Raw genomic sequence first — 21,488 nt, forward strand, 5'->3', positions numbered from 1 at the left:
TGGATGATGTGGATGGATGATGTGGATTGAGGTGGATGATGTGGATGGATGTATGGATGATGTGGATTGATGTGTGGATAATGTGGATTGACATGAATGGATGTATGGATGATGTGGATTGATATGGATAATGTGGATTGATGTGGATGATGTGGATTGATGTGGATTGATGTGTGGATAATGTGGATGGATGTATGGATGATGTGGATTGACGTGTGGATTGATATGGATGGATGTATGGAAGATGTGGATGGATGTATGGATGTGTGGATAATGTGGATTGATGTATGGATGATGTGGATTGATGTATGGATGATGTGGATTGATGTATGGATGATGTGGATTGACGTGTGGATTGATATGGATGGATGTATGGAAGATGTGGATGGATGTATGGATGATGTGGATTGACGTGTGGATTGATATGGATGGATGTATGGAAGATGTGGATGGATGTATGGATGTGTGGATAATGTGGATTGATGTGGATGGATGTATGGATGTATGGATGATGTGGATTGATGTGGATTGATGTGGATGGATGTATGGATGATGTGGATGATGTGGATGATGTGGATGGATGTATGGATGATGTGGATTGATGTGTGGATGATGCGATTGGATGTGATTTGATGTGGGAATGATGTGATGTGATAGGGATCGATGAAGAAAAAAATTTGTGGGAAGATGAGAAAAGATGGAGACTAATGTGAAAGGATGTGGAGTGATGAGAAAAGATGGAAATATTGTTGGAACTGTATTTGTATGTGAAATCTGTTTTTAAATAACTGTTTTATGTCAAGAATGCTGGGGAAGCATTTTGACTGTCTTGTGAATGAGCTCGTGGAGACCTATCTGTTAAAGTTGCAACTGCTGACGGAGGACGATGTAGCCAAAGGTCTTCAGCAATTCGTTGTGCTCATACTCTTGGTCATGGGTGCCCTTCTGCTTATCTTCGAGCTCTCCGCTAATGATTGCACCAACTGAAGCATTGGGATCCGAAGAATTAGGGACAACTGCTGGGGTCTGTGTGGGAGATGGGCTCACCCACCCTCCACGGAAGCCGTGGAGGGTGGAGTGGTTGTTTGTGGAGCAGCTATTATCAGAGCGAATTGGCTAATGAGGATCTACCGAGAAGCCAAAAATGTCAAAAATTTATGAAGAAGGTTGTAATTGTGTGATAAAATTCATACAATTTGATATTCAAACTGAAATTTGTAAATTGATAATTGGGTCTTCAGATGGAAGTACCGCAATTGTATGGAATCCCTGACTTGCTTGAGGCCTAGACATGATGGTATTTACCTTATAGTTCCAAGGACCGTGGACTACCCGTATATACCGAGGGTATCACTGCAGCTCTTTACTGGCAGTATATACGAGTAAATCTAAGACTTGAAATTATAGGCATCAATACTATCCAAACGATGAATTCGAATGTGGTTGATATGATTTCAAATTCTGGTTGAGAACTGATGAGTTGATTTGGATTCTGATTGAAAAATGAAGATTCCTGAATTTTAATTGAAATGTAATAAACTAAGCAAAACCACAATGAGGATGAATGGGACGAGTCCCTGTGATGATGTTCGTAGTAGCTGGAATGATGTTAATGACTTCAGCAAATCACTATGAGATTAGTGGATTGTGCTGGCAGATTGCTGCTGTTAACACTTGACCCAGTGAATCAAGTTAAGGGATGTCAAATAAAAAATCTGTATAATTGAAAATTTCTATGAAGGACTGTTCTAATAGAAATTTCGGTCTAATGAACCATTATTGTGATAAGAATGTGTGGATAATGTGGATTGATGTGGATGGATGATGTGGATTAAGGTGGATGATGTGGATGGATGTATGGATGATGTGGATGGATGTATGGATGATGTGGATTGATGTGTGGATAATGTGGATTGATGATGTGGATAATGTGGATTGACGTGAATGGATGTATGGATGATGTGGATTGATGATGTGGATAATGTGGATTGACGTGAATGGATGTATGGATGATGTGGATTGATGTGTGGATAATGTGGATTGATGTGGATGGATGTATGGATGATGTGGATTGATATGGATGGATGTATGGAAGATGTGGATGGATGTGGCGATAATGTGGATTGATGTGGAGATGGATGTATGGATGATGTGGATGATGTGGATGGATGTATGGATGATGTGGATTGATGTGTGGATGGTGCGATTGGATGTGATTTAATGTGGAAATGATGTGATGTGATAGGGATTGATGAAGAAAACAAAATTGTGGAAAGATGAGAAAAGATGGGGACTAATGTGAAAGGATGTGGAGTGATGAGAAAAGATGCAAATATTGTTGGAACTGTATTTGTATGTGAAATCTGTTTTTAAATAATTATTTTATGTCAAGAATGCTGGGGAAGCATTTTGACCATCTTGTGAATGAGGTCGTGGGAGACCTATCTGTTTAAGTTGCAACTGCTGATGACGGAGAGTCAACAACGGAGGACATCTCGCGTAGCAAGGTCGAGATCTTGACCAGCGTTGCTTTGATTTTGGGCATAGGTCTTGACCAGCCTCGGTTTGATTTAAATGGTGAGCTTCTGGTACAGTGGATAAGGGACCAAGGAAGCGGCCTATGAGTGAAGCGCTAGGTGACCTACGAAGGATCCTAGAGAGTGTGCTAACCATACAGTGCTCGGGCTCTGGGTCACCGAAGATACCCAGAGGTACGTCAGGGAAGATATTGGAACAAGGAGTAAGAGTTGTTTTCTGAATTTAGGCATGGATTTGGTTGATTGACCTTGCTGGTCCTCAACGGATGAGTCCATGGCTCTTTTATACGGATCTGTTGGTTGATCTTGCTGATCTTCAACGGAGACTCCATTTTTGTTAAAGTGAATACTTGCCGGTTACTATGAGCTAGGAACTATCGAAAAGGCCCCTGAGAGGACAGGGGGTGAGCGTTCTGGTTGCCCGATATATCGATGAAGGAATGTTTAGAAATAAGGATTCAACTGGATAATTAGAGGATTATGATCAGTGACACTATGGTTTCATTAAATGATTGTTTTAAAGACTGTTGAATGTGTGAAAAAGGCAATTTCATATTGGGTGTGTAAGTGGTCTGACTAGTTTTAAGTTTGCATGAATATCCGGCTAGGGGACCTAGGAACTCTTTTCCCTGGTACTCAGGACAACCTAACCAAATTCTTAATTGGATCCCATCACTACAGTAGTTGGGCGGTTGGCTAACCCATGGGACTTGATGGGGTTAGGCTGCTGGACTGATGGATCCCTAAATTGAGACTCAATTCTGTTCTGGTTCGATAGATGAAGTAAACCCCAAACAAAAAGTGTTCTATAGAAAAGAATCAACGGCTGTGGCTCAATGAGGAAAAAAGCGTTGGTCGCTATGATCCAAGTACAATCTTTTCCCTTATCTGGCTATGGGACTTACAGGTATAGTCAGATCAGTTCAGTGAGTTAAGGCTTTTGACTACGTTAGAGAAAAGTTATCCTGGAGGAATCGCCCGTGCTTTCCGGGCAAGGGAAAATTTTCCGGACTCGGTTTTGAACCGATGGATTAGTCTCTTGTCCGGACATCTGTGGACGAGGCCCCGAGTGTGGGACCCTGCCCCGCGCAAGAAGTGCTACTTCCGCTGCTAGCACCCCTGACTTCGTTGTGCGGTGAGGTTAGGGACCTCACAGCTGGTATCAGAGCGTTTTGGCTAATGAGGATCAACCGAGAAGCCAAAAATGTCAAAAATTTATGAAGAAGCACTAAAAGGTTGTAATTGTGTGATAAAATTCATACAATTTGATATTCAAACTGAAATTCGTAAATTGATAATTGAGTCTTCAGATGGAAGTACCGTAATTGTATGGAATCCCTGACTTGCTTGAGGCCTAGACATGATGATATTTACCTTATAGTTTCAAGGACCGTGACTACCCATATATACCGAGGGTATAACTGTAGCTCTTTACTGGCAGTATATATACGAGTAAATCTAAGACTTGAAATTATAAGCATTAATACTATCCAGACGATGAATTCGAATGTGGTTGATATGATTTTAAATTCTGGTTGAGAACTGATGAGTTGATTTGGATTCTGATTGAAAAATGAAGATTCTTGAATTTTGATTGAAATGTAATAAACTAAGCAAAACCACAATGAGGATGAATGGGATGAGTCCCTGTGATGATGTTCGTAGCTGAAAAAATGACGTTAATGACTTCAGCAAATCACTATGAGATTAGTGGATTGTGCTGGCAGATTGCTGCTGCTGTTAACACTTGATCCAGTGGATCAAGTTAAGGGATGTCAAATTAAAAATCTGTATAATTGAAAATTTCCATGGACTATTCAAAAAGAAATTTCGATCTAATGGACCATTATTGTGATAAGGATTGAATGTTACAATCTGAGTGAATTATTATCAGATGATGAGTTTTATATGAGGGATCTTTATCCCAGGATTCTGTTGGGTTCACCAGACTATAAGGAACTCCAGAATCAGTTGGATCTTAAGGAAAAGAGTTCTCCTCTAATTTTGCGAGATGAGGACATCTCGCGTTTTTTAAGTGGGGTAGGATGTAAGATTCCTCCCTCCGACTTTTGAGGTGTGCAGGTATAAGAACCTCCCCTTCTAATCTTATAATTATTTCCCTCTTTGAAATAAAAGAAAGATCCTGTTTTACCCTACTTTGGCCTAGAGAGAGAAAATGTCTAGAGAGAGATAATTCAAAATTGACATTTTTTGATATAAAAATCCTCCTAGTGTCTAAAATGGTTTCCTCTGAAATAGATATTCAAAAAGAAATTTCCAATGTGCAATTGGAATAAATTGAAATCAGGTAAAAGGGACCTTAGCCTAAGGGTCCAGACAACTCCCCCATGCATGTTAGATGGTAAGAAGCATCTAGCATGGTGCCCATCTGTAGGTAATTGCCATCCACAAAATGCTAAGAAGCATCTAACATTTCGAAAGCTGCAAACATTTTTTGAGTTCAAGTCGTCGGATAGGGAATCCAACCCACCGAGCGTGCCAAGTGTTGGCCGTAAGCCAGTCTATGTCGCAGGGGCCAGAATTGCATGCAGTTGGGCGCCCTGGCACACAGAGCCATATGTCAGCACACCGCTAATTGTCAGGGCCAGCCAAATGTTAGCCAGAGCACTTTATTACAAGAATGGCGCTTCCTTAACACCCAGTCGACGCACGTTATCACTAGGGAAATCATAGTACCAAAATGGATACTGCAAGGCAAGCAATATAAAAGGATGGATCCTGAACTTTGCAAGGCTGGCTGCCGCCGCTGATTGTATCATATTCTCTTTTTGAAATAAAGAAAGATTTTTCTTTTGTTATCTCTTTATATACGCGTCTTCCTGATTGTGTCTTTGTATATTCATTTCCATTCTTGCATTATGCTAAGTAGGGTTATCTATTAAGCTATCGATGTCTTTGTACCTTTCAATAGTAGGCAATCAAGCCAAGTAGTTTTCCGTAGCCTGTGGATTGTGTATATATTATGTTGGGTCCGTATCCGCTTGGTGTTTGCTGCGCGCATAACCAAAGACTCTCAACAAGTTGCTCGGGGAGGATAAGCGATCAGTTCCTTAACAACAGTAATGATGAAGAAGAGGCCAACCTTGTACCTAACAATGAATGATTTCTCTAAAGCCTCCTTGAGCCAAAGCCATTCTAGAAAATATCCTAACAGTTAAACAATAGTTGTTTAGGGTACAAATCAACACATATAACCTATTTTCTAAGTGTAGGACATATCACTACTAAGATGTGCAGATAAGGTAAGGATAACTCACATTCAATGTCGATTGATTATATTTGCCACCTACCACAATTTTATTCGATCATAGGGGGTAAGATTTTACTACTTATCATGCATGAGATTGAATTATCTATTGTATGATTTAAGTCGTATACATACAATTATATGTTTCCATATGTACTATTGTAGGTTTTTACTTTTTTTAGAATTTAAGTTTCTATTTTTATTTTTTTGGGTTTCTTTAAATCTAACATACCTACACATCTAATTTATAAATAATTAAAATAATTACACCCAATTTTTTTCATAAATTTTAGTGTTTTTTTTAAAGAAAAAAGTACAAAAAATAAAGAAAATATAAGAATTTAAGCATGCAAACAAAGAATTTAAGCATGCAACATCTATTTACTTTGTTTCCCCAATGTTACCAATGGTCCTGCAAAAAAAATCAATTAAAAAATAAATAAAAATTTTAGAAAAAAATAAAACTTTTCTTGTTTTTGTACTCACAAACTCCAGTATAGCACTATGTTTAAAGATCACAAGAAGATAAGCACATCTTAAGTATGCTAGTAGCTACTACAAGGAAAGTGAAAAGTGTTTAGATATCGAGCTCAACTAGTGCGCATATGGATGACACGCCATGATGACACCTCCACACTTATGCCACTAGAATGATTAGTAAGATTATGATTGATATCCCGCCAGTGGTTCAGAGGTTATATGATGACAGCCGCTTTGGTTACTAGAGTTATATCATAGTTATAACACCTGTTCATATAGTTGAGTTATATTGAGCTTAAGATGATACCTCCACACCTATGCCATTGAAATGATTAATGAGATTATGTTTAATATGCCGCCCCCAGTGGTTTAGAAGTTGTCTAATGACAACCACTTTGGTTACTAGAGTTATATCATAGTTATAGCACCAGCACATATAGTCGAGTTCACATTATGGACCTTGTATATTTTAGTAGTAGATTACTCTCCCTTATAGTATATACTCTTATCTTTACGTTATGGTTCTGTAGAGAAGTAAGAAGAAAGAAAAAAGAAGAAAATTGATCAAGCTCAACCTCTCCCCTGCATTCTTCTCATGGCATCAGAGCATCGGTTTTTATGTTATGAGCTCAAGAGGTAAGAAAAGAAGTAGTACATAGATAAGGGAGTAAGAAAAAGAAGCAGTACATGGATAAGGGTAACTCCATCTCTTTCCCTTTGAATCACAGAAGAAAATCTCTACATGTAGTTGCTAATCAAGGATAGCAATAGGCACAGCAAGAGGGGACACTATCATAGCTAATGAAACCCACTTTGGTTACGCAAAATCACATTGTATCCATATGATCCAATAGCAAAGCAATAGGCATAGTAGTAGGAGGGGACACTATTATAGCTTGAGGATCCCTCTTTGGGGAAGTAGAAGTAGGAGGGGACACTATCATAGCTTTGGGATCCCTCTTTGGTAAAGTAAAAGCACAGCATATCCATGTGATCCAAAGACCTATCTACTAATTGTATCATGCTCAATTAATATACAAGAACACTAGGATGACACCTCCATACCTATCTACTAATTGTATCATGCTCAATTAATATACAGGAACACTAGGATGACACCTCCGTACTTATGCATAATCCCATTGGCATGGTTGATGAGATTAATATGCCTCTAGTGGTTCTACAAGCTTTACGTGGCCCTTTAATATGAGTTTTCGATTAATAAGAAGTTATGAGCTTAGGTTTACGTAATTCATAACAAGGTTTACCATTGTTCCTTGTGTTTTTGAGACATTTATACAGCTAGGCATAATGGAGCACGCTTCCATGTAAAGCTGTGATTTCTATAGTGAAAGACTTTCGATTGGCATGGAATGGAGGCTAATTTCTTCCCGACTTCACAGGCCTATATCCTTCCTCAAATGTTCACTCACGCCAAGGCGCTTGCAAGATTTAGACAGACTTCTTGAGGGAAAATACAAAAAAGTTGGGCTGTAACTTCCTTGCATCCATCACTTCCGTATATGCCAAAAATAGAAGGCAAACTTTTTCACCAGTTTGTGAACTAGATATTGTACTAACGAACTTAGAGCAGCATCTAGACTAATGTAGGACTGACAAAGCACACCATACGAGCAATAAGTTATCATGAGGTTTTGGGGCGTCCTATTGAAATGTTGTTGACGATGTACAAATGTTATTAATGCTTCCTTAGAAGTTTGCATTCAAGAGGCTTCGAGAGAATTTAGAAACACGCGTCAAACTTTTATTTTCTACCGGATCCTCGCACATACTGGGCAGCTGTAAAAACAGTATAAGGGTTGTGCACCATATCGATCACAAAACAGAACAGCTTAAGAGTTCCACGCAAAACACAATTAAACCAATTCTTGAAGGCATAGAAACTTTCCATACGATGACTCATGTAAATTGTACCCGCTCAGAGGAGTCTTTCTGAGTGAAGCCTTGCCCCGTGTAGATTATGCCCGTTCACATGTGTCTTTCTGAGCTAAGCCTTCGTTAACATGGTCCCGTGAGAAACTGTTGCCAAGAGCTTTTCTTCTTCTAACAAAGGGTAATTTAAACATCACTATGGCCAAAGATGAATAGATAGTTGCCAGAGAAAATTATTTCAACTTACAAGAGACTGCGTCACCCTACCCCCCTCACCAATGTGTCCACACGACAGTCCACCACACAGCCCGAAATTACCTGCACCAAAGTGTAAGCTCATATTCATAGTTAAAGCTTCGACAAAAGGGCGTGCGTTGGACTCTGCATGCCTGCCTTTGTTCCATTGCTCCATTTCCCCTCTGTCTCAGGAAAAGTGGGTGGAACATCTATCGCTGGAGAGCAGTTGAAAAACCCATGAGGCTGCAATAAACACCAAATATACCAGTCCTGTTAACAAGCTTTGAAAACCCCCACTGTCTGCTGGCGTTTACAAGTCCTATTAAAAGCAAATCAATTAAATTAATGGGTGGAACATCTATGGCTGAAGAGCAGTTGAAAAACGCATGAGGCTGCAATAAACACCAAAAAATACCAGTGGCAACCGTTTAAACAAGAAATGCTTACCATAAGCATAAAGCCAATTCTTTCAACCGGCATGACAGGCCAGTCTTCTAGTCTGGGCACATGCGTAACTCCAAAGACATACCTGAGAAAGTGGCAGGTAAGAAAAACAACAGCTAGCAAACACCTTCCACCCCCCCCCCCCCCCTCTCTCTCTCTCTCTCTCTCTCTCTCTCACGCACACGCACAATTCTTTCAACCGGCATGACAGCCCATGATTTTCCCCTTTTCTTGCTCGTCTGTGGAAAAAAATCCAGAGTCCGAAGATGAAGTACTGAAAGAAGCAAGAAAACGTCTCCAGTTTCGACCAAAAGGACAGGACATACCACAAGATTCTGAGAGAGGGCACACAGCCACAAAGCGATCGATTTGCTTGCCAAGGGCTAAGGCTAGACCGCAGGACATGGCATCCCCCGCCCACCCGAAAGCCCGAAAGGGGGACACGGGGAATGAACCACCGCGACAACTGTCACAGGCATACTCAAAGGGGGCCAGAACCAAACGCAAACACTGAACAGGACGGAAGGGTACGAGGTGAGGGTGCTGAGTGGGAATTTTCCTGCAACTATGTCGGGCCTCTCTCTCTCTCACACACACACACACACACACAATCTTTCAACCGGCATGACAGGCCAGGCCAGTCTGGGCCCATTAACTCCAAAGGCATTCCTGAGCAAGTGGCAGGTTACAAATACAGCAGCTCTCTCTCTCTCTCTCTCTCTCTCTCTCTCTCGCACGCACGCACGCACGCACGCACGCACGCACACACACACACACGAGACATAATTGGTCACATACATATTGATAATGCCATCGGCCATCTCACCAACCACAAAAAGGAGGAGAGGCACACACAGGCATTCCAAACTTGAAGAAATTCACGAACTAGGTAGTACAACATCAAGACAAGAATCTAGAAAGTAAGAGAGCAAAAAGTAGCTGGAATGCAAGCGCACACACACACACACACGAGACATAATTGGTCACATACATATTGATAATGCCATCGGCCATCTCACCAACCACAAAAAGGAGGAGAGGCACACACAGGCATTCCAAACTTGAAGAAATTCACGAACTAGGTAGTACAACATCAAGACAAGAATCTAGAAAGTAAGAGAGCAAAAAGTAGCTGGAATGCAAGGTCATAGCACTGGAAAACAGGTTATCAACAGACCATAGAAATCAAACTCCTATACATGAGTACCAAAAGGGGTATGCAATCAGCTACCATGGCTTGCTTTCATATCATAAATGCTCCTGGTCTAGCAGGGAGTATAATGGACTACCCCATGAACAGTTATTGGAGATGGCATATATATATATACCTAGATGAATCCAAGAACATGGCCAAAATCACCTTTTAGGAACGTGCATGTTATATACTCATGGTAGTCAATCCACAAGACTATATAACTATCAACTCCATTATGCATAGTATGGACTAGATACTACGACATCCCCACTAACGTCATCAGTGCCCAATAGTGTGTGTAGAACTCTGTATCAAGATATGCTCTCACACACACACACACACACACATAAGAGCATATATATATATCCATTGGACGTGGATTATGCCAAAGAAACTCCCACCTAGGATGACTAAACCACCATTACCAGTTCTTCAATCACATAAATTTTTTATTAAAGCGCCAAGTTACTTGAAAAAACACACGTCAGGATAGCATTGGGCAGCTAAGGGTTTCATCACGTGACAGGCTGTACCGACACAGGGCCCTAGGGAGCCAGATGTGGCATGGAAGAACCACAGCAGGAAAATATGCTTAGTTTGTAAACTGCACAGAATTAAGGCACATGAGCACACCACCATGAGTTGCACTGGCTTAAATTCAGGATAGACAGTTAAGAGGAACTGTCCTCTCCACCCAAGTCATCAGTATGAAAATCAAAAAAATGTAGCTCTCTACTTTAAAGTACACTGCAAAAGGGACAAACTGGGAGACAAGAAGATCACAGTCAGACACTTATTGCAACATCCAGACAACTAACTGCCTCACAGGTTATAGGCAATGCACCTGGGAGTCGTAATACCTGCAGCTTCAAGTAGTGTACTTGCAGCTGATAGACTTGTTCTTTCTGAACTGGCGAGACCTGGGGAATAGCCTGCTTTCTATATAGCATTGACCTGCTCTAGACAGGAAAAGCTAGCATTGACCTGCTAGCCAAGCCTTACAAAATGGAGGGTGCAACCAGGCCACGTGAGTCTTCTCACAAAGCTTGGCCAGATGACTTCAGATGCCAAAGATACTTGAAAGAAAACACAAACCTTGTTTCAAAAAAAGGAACTATTACGTTTGCAAATGTTGCAGTAAACATGTGATTTGAGGCAGTAGATTACTCAATTGAAAGGAAAAAACTCCAATGAGTTGAGGTAGAGGAGAGCGAAAACTGCACAACAATGAGACCTCAACAAAACCACAGGATTGAGTAAACAAGTTACCGAGGGCTGGGAAACGTTTTCGAGCAGCTGACATTTTCTGATTACTAGATGGTGGGTTAAAGGACTAAGGCAACAGATTACTTAAGTAGGAAAAAAAAAGTCCTTAAGATGAGGCTTACCATAACACAATATCAGCCTCCTCCAACTTTCTATCCTGCTGCACCCAGGTTGGCAGGCCTTCTCCAACACGTGGATTTTGATTGGGGAACTCGCCAGCAGGAAATTGTTCCTCCCTATTGTATTGTGTTACCCAAAGATTGTGCCTCAAAAAATCAGCCCTTCTAAGAAACTTTGCTTCTGAACCAGCAAGAGGAAGACAATTAGATCCGGGAACTAGCTTATAGCCAGTCAGCTGTCCTGTTCGGTTTACACTACGTGTGTTTCGTACCTGCAAAGAGAAAATACGGTAGCTTATTATCCGCAAATCCATAGCCATAATACACAAATATCAGAAGGCTTTTGTTGATTAATGTCTGATTCTTACAATCCAGTGTCGAGCTGCAAGAGGGTTGCAGTCTCGCATAGCCTGCAACTCAGATCGGAGAAGTTTCTCCTCAGCATAAAATGCGTTGTTATGCATATTGTCTGGGCCTGGCTCTTCAACTTTCACATCTACCTCCACTACCTAACAGCCAAAAAAAAAAAGGCAAGAGTACTTGCAGTCACGGTACAGGAAATAAAAATGTAAAGCATGCTCTGTAGGCAAACAGACAGTGGGTCTCCTGACCTGATTCAAAACTTCCCCAGGCTTGTGGTCCACAGCCATGTTAAGGCGTGCAACAAAGAAATGCTGATGAACAGGAGCGTACAGCCCTGGTGCTATCACGGTCCCATGCTTCCTGATCTCTCCAGGCTTTAAAGCTCCTAAGCTTAAAATTCCAGTCAGCTTCACTTCAGCTTCTATTTTTCCATCCTGCAATGATTGTGTAACGATACAGTTTAGCTGACGTAGATTTGCTAATGACATACTAGGTAACTTAGTTTCTACTCAGCAACATTATAACTCTTGTAGAGACCTGATAGAAATGCCAGAAGAAGCCATATTCATAATTTGCAACAGTGCAGAAAAAAGACGCAGTGAGACGTCTCGATCTCCGCACTTCTGAAAGGCCCGTGCGCCAATCTTGATGCTTCCAAAGAACTCCATAATCTTCCTCATGTAAACACACACAGTTTTCAACTGTTTCAACGCCACCACTAAAGTTTGTGAAATGTGCATCAAAATACTTGATATGCCCTAGGCAGTCACACCCCTGCAAAAGAAAAATATAACGAAAAGTTTAAAGCCCATTACTGGAAAGTTCCAAACCTGGGTACAACATTTTGTTTGCCCCTGTAACTTCACTCACTTATTCCAAACTGTGAAGCTTTCAAGCAGAAACTAACCCTCTTCAAGGAATGTGCGTTCTTGCCAAGCCCATCTTCTCCAGCATCAAAGGCATTCTTCCTATAGTGGGGCTCGTTTGGATCACCATATGGAACAACCATCTCTACAAAGCTTAGACGATGTGCGATCGATCGCCGGCCTAGACTACCGTCATTATATGCAACACAATGAATCACTAGACCCTCCCTTGGCGTAAAACCAATTCGAAAATTCCACTGCAAACATTGTGGGCAAGTTAGGATTGACCAAATACCGTTAACATCCTAACAGCAGAAAGATCGGCTAAAAGTACACAGTTGCAGACACCTTTTGCCATTCCACCGCATAACCATTGACACGAAAACTGGGTCCTTCTGGCTGAATGATATGCAGAGGCTTTACATCGCTCCGGTCAACCCCACCACGGGTTTCGGCAGCAGTATAGTTTCGAAGAGGATCAGGAGGTGGAAGTGGAATCAACTTGCAGTCTTCGAACTCGATAATCTTCATATTTTGCATGTCAACTAAGACGTGTATTCCTTCAACAGGTCGAGCATAGCCATTTTCCATAGGGCAGTCACTATCAGTTCTGCAGAAGATTAATGGCCTGGCAAGCCTTCGACTAGGCGCATCTTCTTCCTTATAATATCCAACACACCTAGAAGACATCAAGTAAACTAGCGATTGAATCTGACTCTGGCAAAATCAGGATGTTGGTATGTGATCATCTGACCCTACACACTACTTGTTGCATATAAACAGCTAGTTGTGGCACCTTACCATGCATCAACCATGACAAGTTCCATATCATTGATGCCCCTTTTTTTCATTGCATCTCTAAAGGGAGTATAAGCCTTCACTGTAGCCTCGCAATCCGCATACTCCAGAGCATCCTGGAGGGGAAAACAAAAATGAAATCCTAATTAATGAGAGAGAGGATTTGCTTAATGCTTGCTTTATTCTGTTGATAATGACTGCACTTCATATAGCTAATGTGGTCCTACATGATTCAGATTGCAAAATTGTATACGTGTCCATTGAAGCCAATAAGAAACACTCTCTTAAGATCTTACCATGGGTGGCTGCACATCGGGTATGACTTGCGAAGACAACACCTTGCCGCGGTGATGACCACCTCGGGCTGCAGCGTACACCTCACTTAGTTCAACAATCCAAACACTAGTTTCATTCGTGAGTTTGTTGTACACAATGAGCCTTGCCTGCCGTGGTGGCAATTGCCTGGGGATGACAGGCCCTCCTTTCCCCTTGGGCAGAATGGAAGGCTGAAAAGGGGGGAAGAAGTAGGCATCGGCTATGGCAATGACATGCTTCTCTGGCTCTTTGAGTACTATCTCAACAAAACGCATTCCATCCCGCACCTGGAAAGAGTTGCAAAAGATGAACTTGATAATATTATTATACGTGCTATGCGATATAAAATAAGTGTATGATGAGCAATACAGCTTAATGGATGCTAGGACAATAAAGGCTGTGGCAAAGGTATAGCAATATCGATATGATGTATGCTGAGGCAATACAGCTATGGTGCATATTATACCGTTAGGCTACAGTGAAGGGGAGGAGGATGGTTACCTCTGGGGTAGCTCCTGCTGCCCTGACTGTAGCAATGGCAACTGCAATTTCAGCTGGAACAAGCGGATCCAAGGGGTGAATGGATTGAGGTATTGGCACAACGCCAGGCCCTGCGATAACACCTGTGGCTTAGTCACAAAGCCGCGAATCTAAAAGAAACGCTTCGCACCGAGCTCAGCAAAACGCTTCGCTCTGCACGGCGCTGCAAGAAATAAAGCTAGCCTTGCCATGACACTCTTCGACAGCAAGTTTTTCCATACCTTTCGAGATGGCAGCTCCCTCCGCCTTGAGCGAGGTGAGGGAAGGATTGGCGATAGCGACTGCAGATTCCTCCGCGAGAGAGGCGGCAGGTGATTTCCAGTTAGAATCCATGTTCAGACCTCCAGCAGCTGCCTCTCTCGTGAGCAAAGCCTCCTCCTTCACGGCCTTACATGCTGCTGGAACAGCTGCCATGACTGCGATCGGATGAGGAGGGGCGGTCGACTTGCAGCAAACCGTCGCCTGTTTCGAATGTGAGGCCATGTGGAGGGATTGGCAAGGGACTGGGGGACGACGCCGTGCTGCTCGATACCTGCGAGGACACGAGCTGACATACAGCAAGCAAAGGGAAAGCTCCCGCAACCGGGTGAACGGAGATGAAGACCAATGATGATGCAGCACAACAAGCAAGCAGACAAATCTCCGAGATCGCCTGCCTAGCACGAAGTTCCCCTTGCCATGGCGGAAAGGTTAAGTCGGAAAGCGCAGAAAACCGAGAACTTCTGGAAGGCGCAGAACACCTCAGAGTTTCTGTCTATGGAGAAAAGTGCAGAAGCGAGGGGGAAGCTCTGTACAAGCCTGGCGCAAAAACGAAGTTCTGAATTCGGGGACCTAAAGCCCTTCAGCTATGGCGGAACGAGACTTGCAGGCTATGGCGGAAAAAGGGTGTTGTGCTGCCGAGAAGATTGGAGGCGTTTATATTGGAGTTTAAAATAATGCAGAAAATATGCTGATTTTATTTAGTGAGATTTTATTGCCGCCGACAAGCTTGGGCTCCCTGCCAGGTTTCCGATTACGTGCCGATGGACTAAACACTATCAAGTTGGGCAATGTGAAAGGGGACTGTAGTCTCCATCACATTGAATGGTCTCTCTTAAAATATGTAATGAAAGTACAAGTAGTTGAATAGATATTAAGTGCATATGCAATTGATATAGTCATGCGGCATGCCCGTTTTTTGGCATTTCAGCTGCAAATTACACCCAAATTTTCCTATTGGGCAACAAAAAATACCAAATTTGGGCACATGATGCAGAGAGAACAAAAATCAATCTTGGTACTGTCAGAAATAAACTTTTTAATATGCTGATTTTATTTAGTGAGATTTTATTGCCGCCGACAAGCTTGGGCTCCCTGCCAGGTTTCCGATTACGTGCCGATGGACTAAACACTATCAAGTTGGGCAATGTGAAAGGGGACTGTAGTCTCCATCACATTGAATGGTCTCTCTTAAAATATGTAATGAAAGTACAAGTAGTTGAATAGATATTAAGTGCATATGCAATTGATATAGTCATGCGGCATGCCCGTTTTTTGGCATTTCAGCTGCAAATTACACCCAAATTTTCCTATTGGGCAACAAAAAATACCAAATTTGGGCACATGATGCAGAGAGAACAAAAATCAATCTTGGTACTGTCAGAAATAAACTTTTTTTCTAACCACTGAAAAAAAGGATGACCTTCAAGCCCAACCAGTTTTTAATGATAAAATGCATAGATTAATCGGTTCTCTAACTAAAACTACAAAAATTTGAATCTTTAAATTCAAGGCGAAGAAAAATTATAGCCGTAAAAATTACAACCATCCAAATTTGGGCACATTATGATGCGTGCGTAGCTCTCCAATATTAGCCTCCTCTCCCTAGGGAGGAGGGGCAAAAAGCAAGAGTGCGTCCCACGTAGGGCCTGGGCTCTTGGAGAGAGAAGTAAGCGCATTGGCTCTTGTCAAACACGATAGGTTCTCTTGATTTATTGGAGATCAAGAGAGAGAGTAAAGAACTGGCTTCAGCTATCGCTTATAACCTACATTTTTCAAAAAATTAGTAAGGGCTCGAAAGGATACACGAAAGATCGAATTATAGCTCATTTTTCCCCCTACTACCCCTATAAGCACAAGGTAGGATGCAACTCTTATACATACCTCAAAAGAGTACCTTATGGCTTGCAACAATTTAAGGTGTATGGAGCCTGCTTATGTTTACGTGAGTAAAAAGGTAGCAAATATTTGTTTTATAAACCCCATCCCATCATAATGTGGAGCAATATTCTACCAAGCATAAGTGCCTAAACACCCTAACACTATCTAGTAGTGCTACCAAAGGTATTTTTCTTAGAATCAAAATGATTTAAATAAGTAAATTTTCCACTAAATGCTAGCAATGGGAGCCTAGTCGCAATCTCACCGTATCAAGTGCACTTGGACATGTATAGGTTAAGTGATATCTTTGTGTCCCACATTTTTTTGTTAATGCTTTATGCATCATTGCCCACCACCTTTTGGACCTTTGTGCTTTGATATACTTGTTTGTGTTTTTGGTAGGTATAAGCACCAAAATAGTATAGTAACCCTGAAGGCTTGTAATACCTTTAAGCCTTTGAAGGTAATTTAATCAAAAGAGAGGGTTCACAAAAACACTTTAGGTTTACACTAAAAGAGGTAAGACTACATTAACTTAGTCCTTGCAAATTTGGAAAGTGCCCATATTTCCCTTTTGAACTCAAAAGAAGTGATATATGTATGGCATTCATTACAAGGCTCTTCCAACAAAAGTCAACTCTAATAGATGCTTTCAAAACCATGTTCTCCACCATTTAAATAAAACCAAATCTCCAACCTCCTCAATCTATAGGTAAGCCTCATATCTATTATATCGAAGTGTCCTTTTTTTAAGAATTTCTAATCCTACATGCACACACCCACATGTAAGCCGCTCACCTACACCCTTATATTGATGTGATCAGTTGTTGTTGCAGCAAGTAGGGTTTGAACTCAGCACCTCTGCCAAAGTACTTTGAACACCCTTACCAACTCACCTACATGCAACACGGCGTTTATATTGTAGTATCCTTCACATTGCCCAATAAAATCAAGAAATAACTTATTAATATATATTTAAGGAAACTCATAAAATCAAGAAATAACTTATTAATATATATTTAAGGAAACTCATAAAAACAACATGGCTTTGTGTGGCCTCTCTCCATCTCCTTTTTATTGGCGGTTGGTTTCCAAAAGATGCCATGTGTAGGATTTGTGGATGTGGACTATAAGGTGATAATGAGTGGAGTATCCTCCATACTGTGGATGAATGGGGCAAATTGGAAGGTTTAATGAGGTAGGCTATCATTTAATGGTGAAAAAGGAACATCAGGGTTTGAGGAGGGAAGAGACCTTATGGAGTGATTGGTTTATAGAGAACACAAGTTTAACTGTGCACAAGTTTCTCTTCTATAGAATAAGGAACACTTGTATGTTCACATAAGGGGTGTCATCATGAGCTAATCTTTGTGGTTGATTCTCCACCTCCCACAAGAAAATTCAGACAAGACCATCATATATCATATCTCTCTCTCTCTCTCTCTCTCTCTCTCTCTCTCTCTCTCTCTCTCACACACACACACACATTCATAGAAATGAAAACAATTGTGCTTCAAACAAAGTGTGAAGCACAATCAAGCAACAACCCAATTTGATCATTGATGATAATAAACACCTTATGGAAGGAGCCAGTCTTTACATTAGCTTGGAACCCATAGACAATGTTGTGGTGCCGAAAATGTTGCCTTTGCTTGACTTTTCAACAACACTTTGAATCCATCTATGGATATGGTTTCACGATAAAGGCCACTCACACTATGGTTCCCCATTAGAGCATTTGCAAGCTATAGTTTCACACGACTTCCAAATAGCTCTCAACCCCAAGGCACCCATCTTCACACCTTGTGGATACCAACTCCAAATATTCATCATCTCTTCTCCTTGCACCAACACATATCATCCAAGCTATCATCTAAGTGATAGTGGCTTTTGCCTAAGAACAACATAGGTTGATTTTACTCCACACTAGAATTCTCTCTTTGTTAGTGCATGCTACTTGTAGAGGAGGCATCAAATGAAGCACTTGCAGTCACGTGCTTATATATTCAACCAGCCCATTCATAGCTTGCATGAATATTATAACAAAATGATCCTCCCAAAATAAGAGAAAACCACTTCCCTACTCTCTCTCTCTCTCTCTCTCTCTCTCTCTCTCTCTCTCTCTCTCTCTCTCTCTCTCTCTCTCCATGTGTGTGTGTGTGTGTGTGTGTGTGTGTGTGTGTGCATTCATGCTTGATGCTTGTAATGTACTTGTTGTGTAATGTGGGTTACAAACATTACTTTCCAATTGCTTGGAATGTTTTTTATGATGCAATGATACACCCTTTTTTAATGAGTTTGTGGTGTTACACCTTCTAGTGCTATAGTCTAGCTCAATACAACTTGAGTTTGATGTTAAGAATTATACTAAGATTTTTATTGTTCTCTAAAACAAACCTTATATAAATTTTGGTATGTAATAACATATATATGATGATATGTTGCCTACACTCCCTTTTTTATTTTTTGTGAGTCTTATGCATCACATGGGCTATCAAAACATTGAAAAATATAATGAGCCATAATAATTTATAACCTTTCTTGTAATGAATTTTTTTTACGATCTCACATGTAAGAGGTCTTGCTAGGAAAGTTCTCACTAGTTGGCATATTCATGTTAAAATATATATATATATGAGAATATTGATATGATTCCTTAAAGCTCTAGTATAAATATATACATGTATTTACTAAAGTTCCTTAAATAATTCACTCTAAATTAAGATGCTCAAACAAATTTATGTCCTCAAGAAAACCTTTACGATGAGTACTTCTTAAATTGTAAGATTCTAAGAAATTTTTAGCACCATCATATAAATGAATAAAGAAAATAAAAGGCACAAAGAACTTTGATAAGCAACTCCATTGGGCATGACTTTTGGTGGCTTGTAAGTGTGAACAATGTGAAATTTCTACAAAAGCGTCACTAACTTTCATGTTTGCAAAAGAATGCTACATCAACATGTTTTGACAAACTCAATCAAGACTGGAGTATTTTATTTAAGCACTTAAAACTAGGTAAGTTCAAGGAAAATACTTATAAATGCAAACTTGACAGTCTTTCCATGTCATGAACGCTATGGCTAGGTGTAAATGCAAGTTCACAGGGCATAACTAAGCAAGATAGGATTGTCTCTTTATGCAAAAAACAACTACATCCAAAGCTTTGTGGAAGGCCTCAGACTTTTCACGTGATTAGGCTTTAGCAAAAAGGTTTGCCACATTGTCTCTAAAAGGGATGAGGCCCAAAGCTTTGTGGAAGGCCTCAAACTTTTTAGGTGATAAGGCTTTAGTGAAAAGATCTGCCACATTGTCATGTGTACTGTAATAAATCATATTGATCTCACCTATATGGAGTCTTTCTTAGATATAGTTTAGTGCACTTTAAAGTGCTTGGTCCTAGCATGAAAGTCAAGACTCTTGGCTACTTCCATTGTACTTTAACTATTAGTGGGAATTGGAGTAGGGGTGTATGTGTTGAGACAAAGGATCCATTAACCTCCTCAATAATACACATTCAACTGTCACAATGAATGCTACTCTGTATTTAGCTGCCACGTGCCACAATTGATAACTTCTTACTTAGCCACCCCCAGGAGATTCATGAGTGTTCAAGCAAGAAGTGATTTCCAGATGCGGACTATCGTGTATCATAATCACCTGCTACAACTGTCCAATCTGAATCACTGAAGGCTTGTGGTTGTAAATCATCTCCTTGGCATAGAACAATCCAAGGTCTTGAGTGCCTTGTAAGTATCTATAGATACGTTTAATTGCATGCCAATGCTTAGTGCCTAGGGTGAGGTCAAAATTTGAGGTGAGGTCACCCTTGACAGCTCTTTAATCAATTCTTGTCAAGATCATGTCATTAACATAGAGCATGATAACAAGCAAATCTTGCTTGTCCTTTTTGACATATAAAGTGCTTTCTGTAGGACTATTTTTTAATCCTTGTCCAGCCATGAAACTTCCTCGGATCTTCTAGTACCAACCCCTAAGGGCTTGTTTCAAACCATACAAAGCTTTCTTAAGCTTAGATACCTTCTCTTCTTCATCGAGTTGGGAAAATCCAATTGGTTGACTCAACATAAACTTCTTCCTATAAGTCACCATTCAAGAATGTTATTTTGATGTCCAATTGGTACACTTTCCATCCATGGTGGGTTGCCAAAGTAGTAACAAATCTGAAAGTGGTCATACAAGAAGTGCGAACAGAAGTTTCATCATAATCAATTCCTTTTTGTTGGGCATAACCTTTTACAACAAGTATAGCTTTGAATCTTTCAATAGATCCATCAGCCTTTATCTTGAATTCATAAATTTCTTTTCTTTCCAAGACGTAGATCCACTTAATCCCAAGTACCATATTTCTTGATGGCTTGAATTCCATCCTGCGTGGCTTTAACCCAATTTGGATCTTCTTGAGTCTCTTCAAAAGACTCAAGTTTATGTACATCTTGTAGAGAACTAAACTCAACAATATATACTAAAGAGATGGTTTTGGCACTATATCTGGTTCTACTCTACAAAGGAGCATACAATTTGCTATCCTGTAAGAACCCATTTAGGCATAAGACTAGACTCGTTATTGCATCTTCTAGCTAATGCATCTGTTTCTTGAGCATTCCCCCCTTGCAATAAACAAGGATCAGTAGTAGGCAAAATTTGCTGATTATCAACAGACACTGGCACTGGCAAATCAAACGATCAGTCCGTCTCACGGGTGTCCTCTCGCCCCGTTTCTTTTTCTCTTCTTTGCTGAGGCTATGAGCATGTATCCGATGGCAGAGGAGGTTGGTTTGAGAGGACTCCAGCTCCCGGTCTAGGGGGAGGACCTGCTCGATGCTGAGTTTGCTGATGACACGGGTTTATTTTTGCATGGCCAGGAGGCCAATATTTAGTGGGCAGAGCAGTCGCTCGAGGTTTTTAGTGCAGCTTCAGGAGCATTGATCAATTGGCGCAAGACAGTGGCCTGTTGGATCAGTAACGCTCCCACTCCGGCATGGAGCCCAGACCCGGGTTTTAGAT

The 21,488-nt window shown here is 40.9% G+C and overlaps 1 protein-coding gene and 1 long non-coding RNA gene across 2 annotated transcripts; both read right to left on the bottom strand.

Moving 5' to 3' along the window:
- Nucleotides 1-4,398: 4,398 nt before the first annotated feature.
- LOC147639629 (uncharacterized) lies at nt 4,399-6,843 on the bottom strand. The gene is made up of 3 exons (XR_015261751.1): nt 5,641-6,843; nt 5,460-5,549; nt 4,399-5,098 (listed from the first exon to the last, which is right to left on the bottom strand). It is a non-coding gene; the product is annotated as an uncharacterized LOC147639629 (long non-coding RNA).
- A 1,276-nt stretch (nt 6,844-8,119) lies between these two features.
- Nucleotides 8,120-15,258, bottom strand: LOC147639630 (spermidine copper dependent amine oxidase 1-like). Its single transcript, XM_086772380.1, has 12 exons — nt 14,543-15,258; nt 14,283-14,392; nt 13,763-14,068; nt 13,470-13,582; nt 13,017-13,347; nt 12,710-12,925; nt 12,340-12,576; nt 12,051-12,236; nt 11,808-11,948; nt 11,443-11,711; nt 8,863-8,944; nt 8,120-8,658 (listed from the first exon to the last, which is right to left on the bottom strand). Exons 1-12 carry the CDS (start codon nt 14,802-14,804, stop codon nt 8,527-8,529), a joined length of 2,385 nt encoding a protein of 794 aa, XP_086628506.1. The 5' UTR covers nt 14,805-15,258; the 3' UTR covers nt 8,120-8,526.
- Nucleotides 15,259-21,488: the final 6,230 nt, after the last annotated feature.

This window comes from Cibotium barometz, chromosome 3, assembly GCF_041138505.1.
Source record: "Cibotium barometz isolate CiBa-2024 chromosome 3, ASM4113850v1, whole genome shotgun sequence".
In the NCBI taxonomy this organism is placed as follows: domain Eukaryota; kingdom Viridiplantae; phylum Streptophyta; class Polypodiopsida; order Cyatheales; family Cibotiaceae; genus Cibotium; species Cibotium barometz.

Excerpts from the sequence above, each read along its gene's own strand:
- LOC147639630 (XM_086772380.1), bottom strand. The coding sequence starts at position 14,804 with ATGGCCTCACATTCGAAACAGGCGACGGTTTGCTGCAAGTCGACCGCC. Across the intron at positions 14,069-14,282 it reads CAGCAGGAGCTACCCCAGAG|GTGCGGGATGGAATGCGTTT; the intron begins GTAACCATCCTC and ends AACTCTTTCCAG. Across the intron at positions 11,712-11,807 it reads TTGCAGCTCGACACTGGATT|GTACGAAACACACGTAGTGT; the intron begins GTAAGAATCAGA and ends TTCTCTTTGCAG.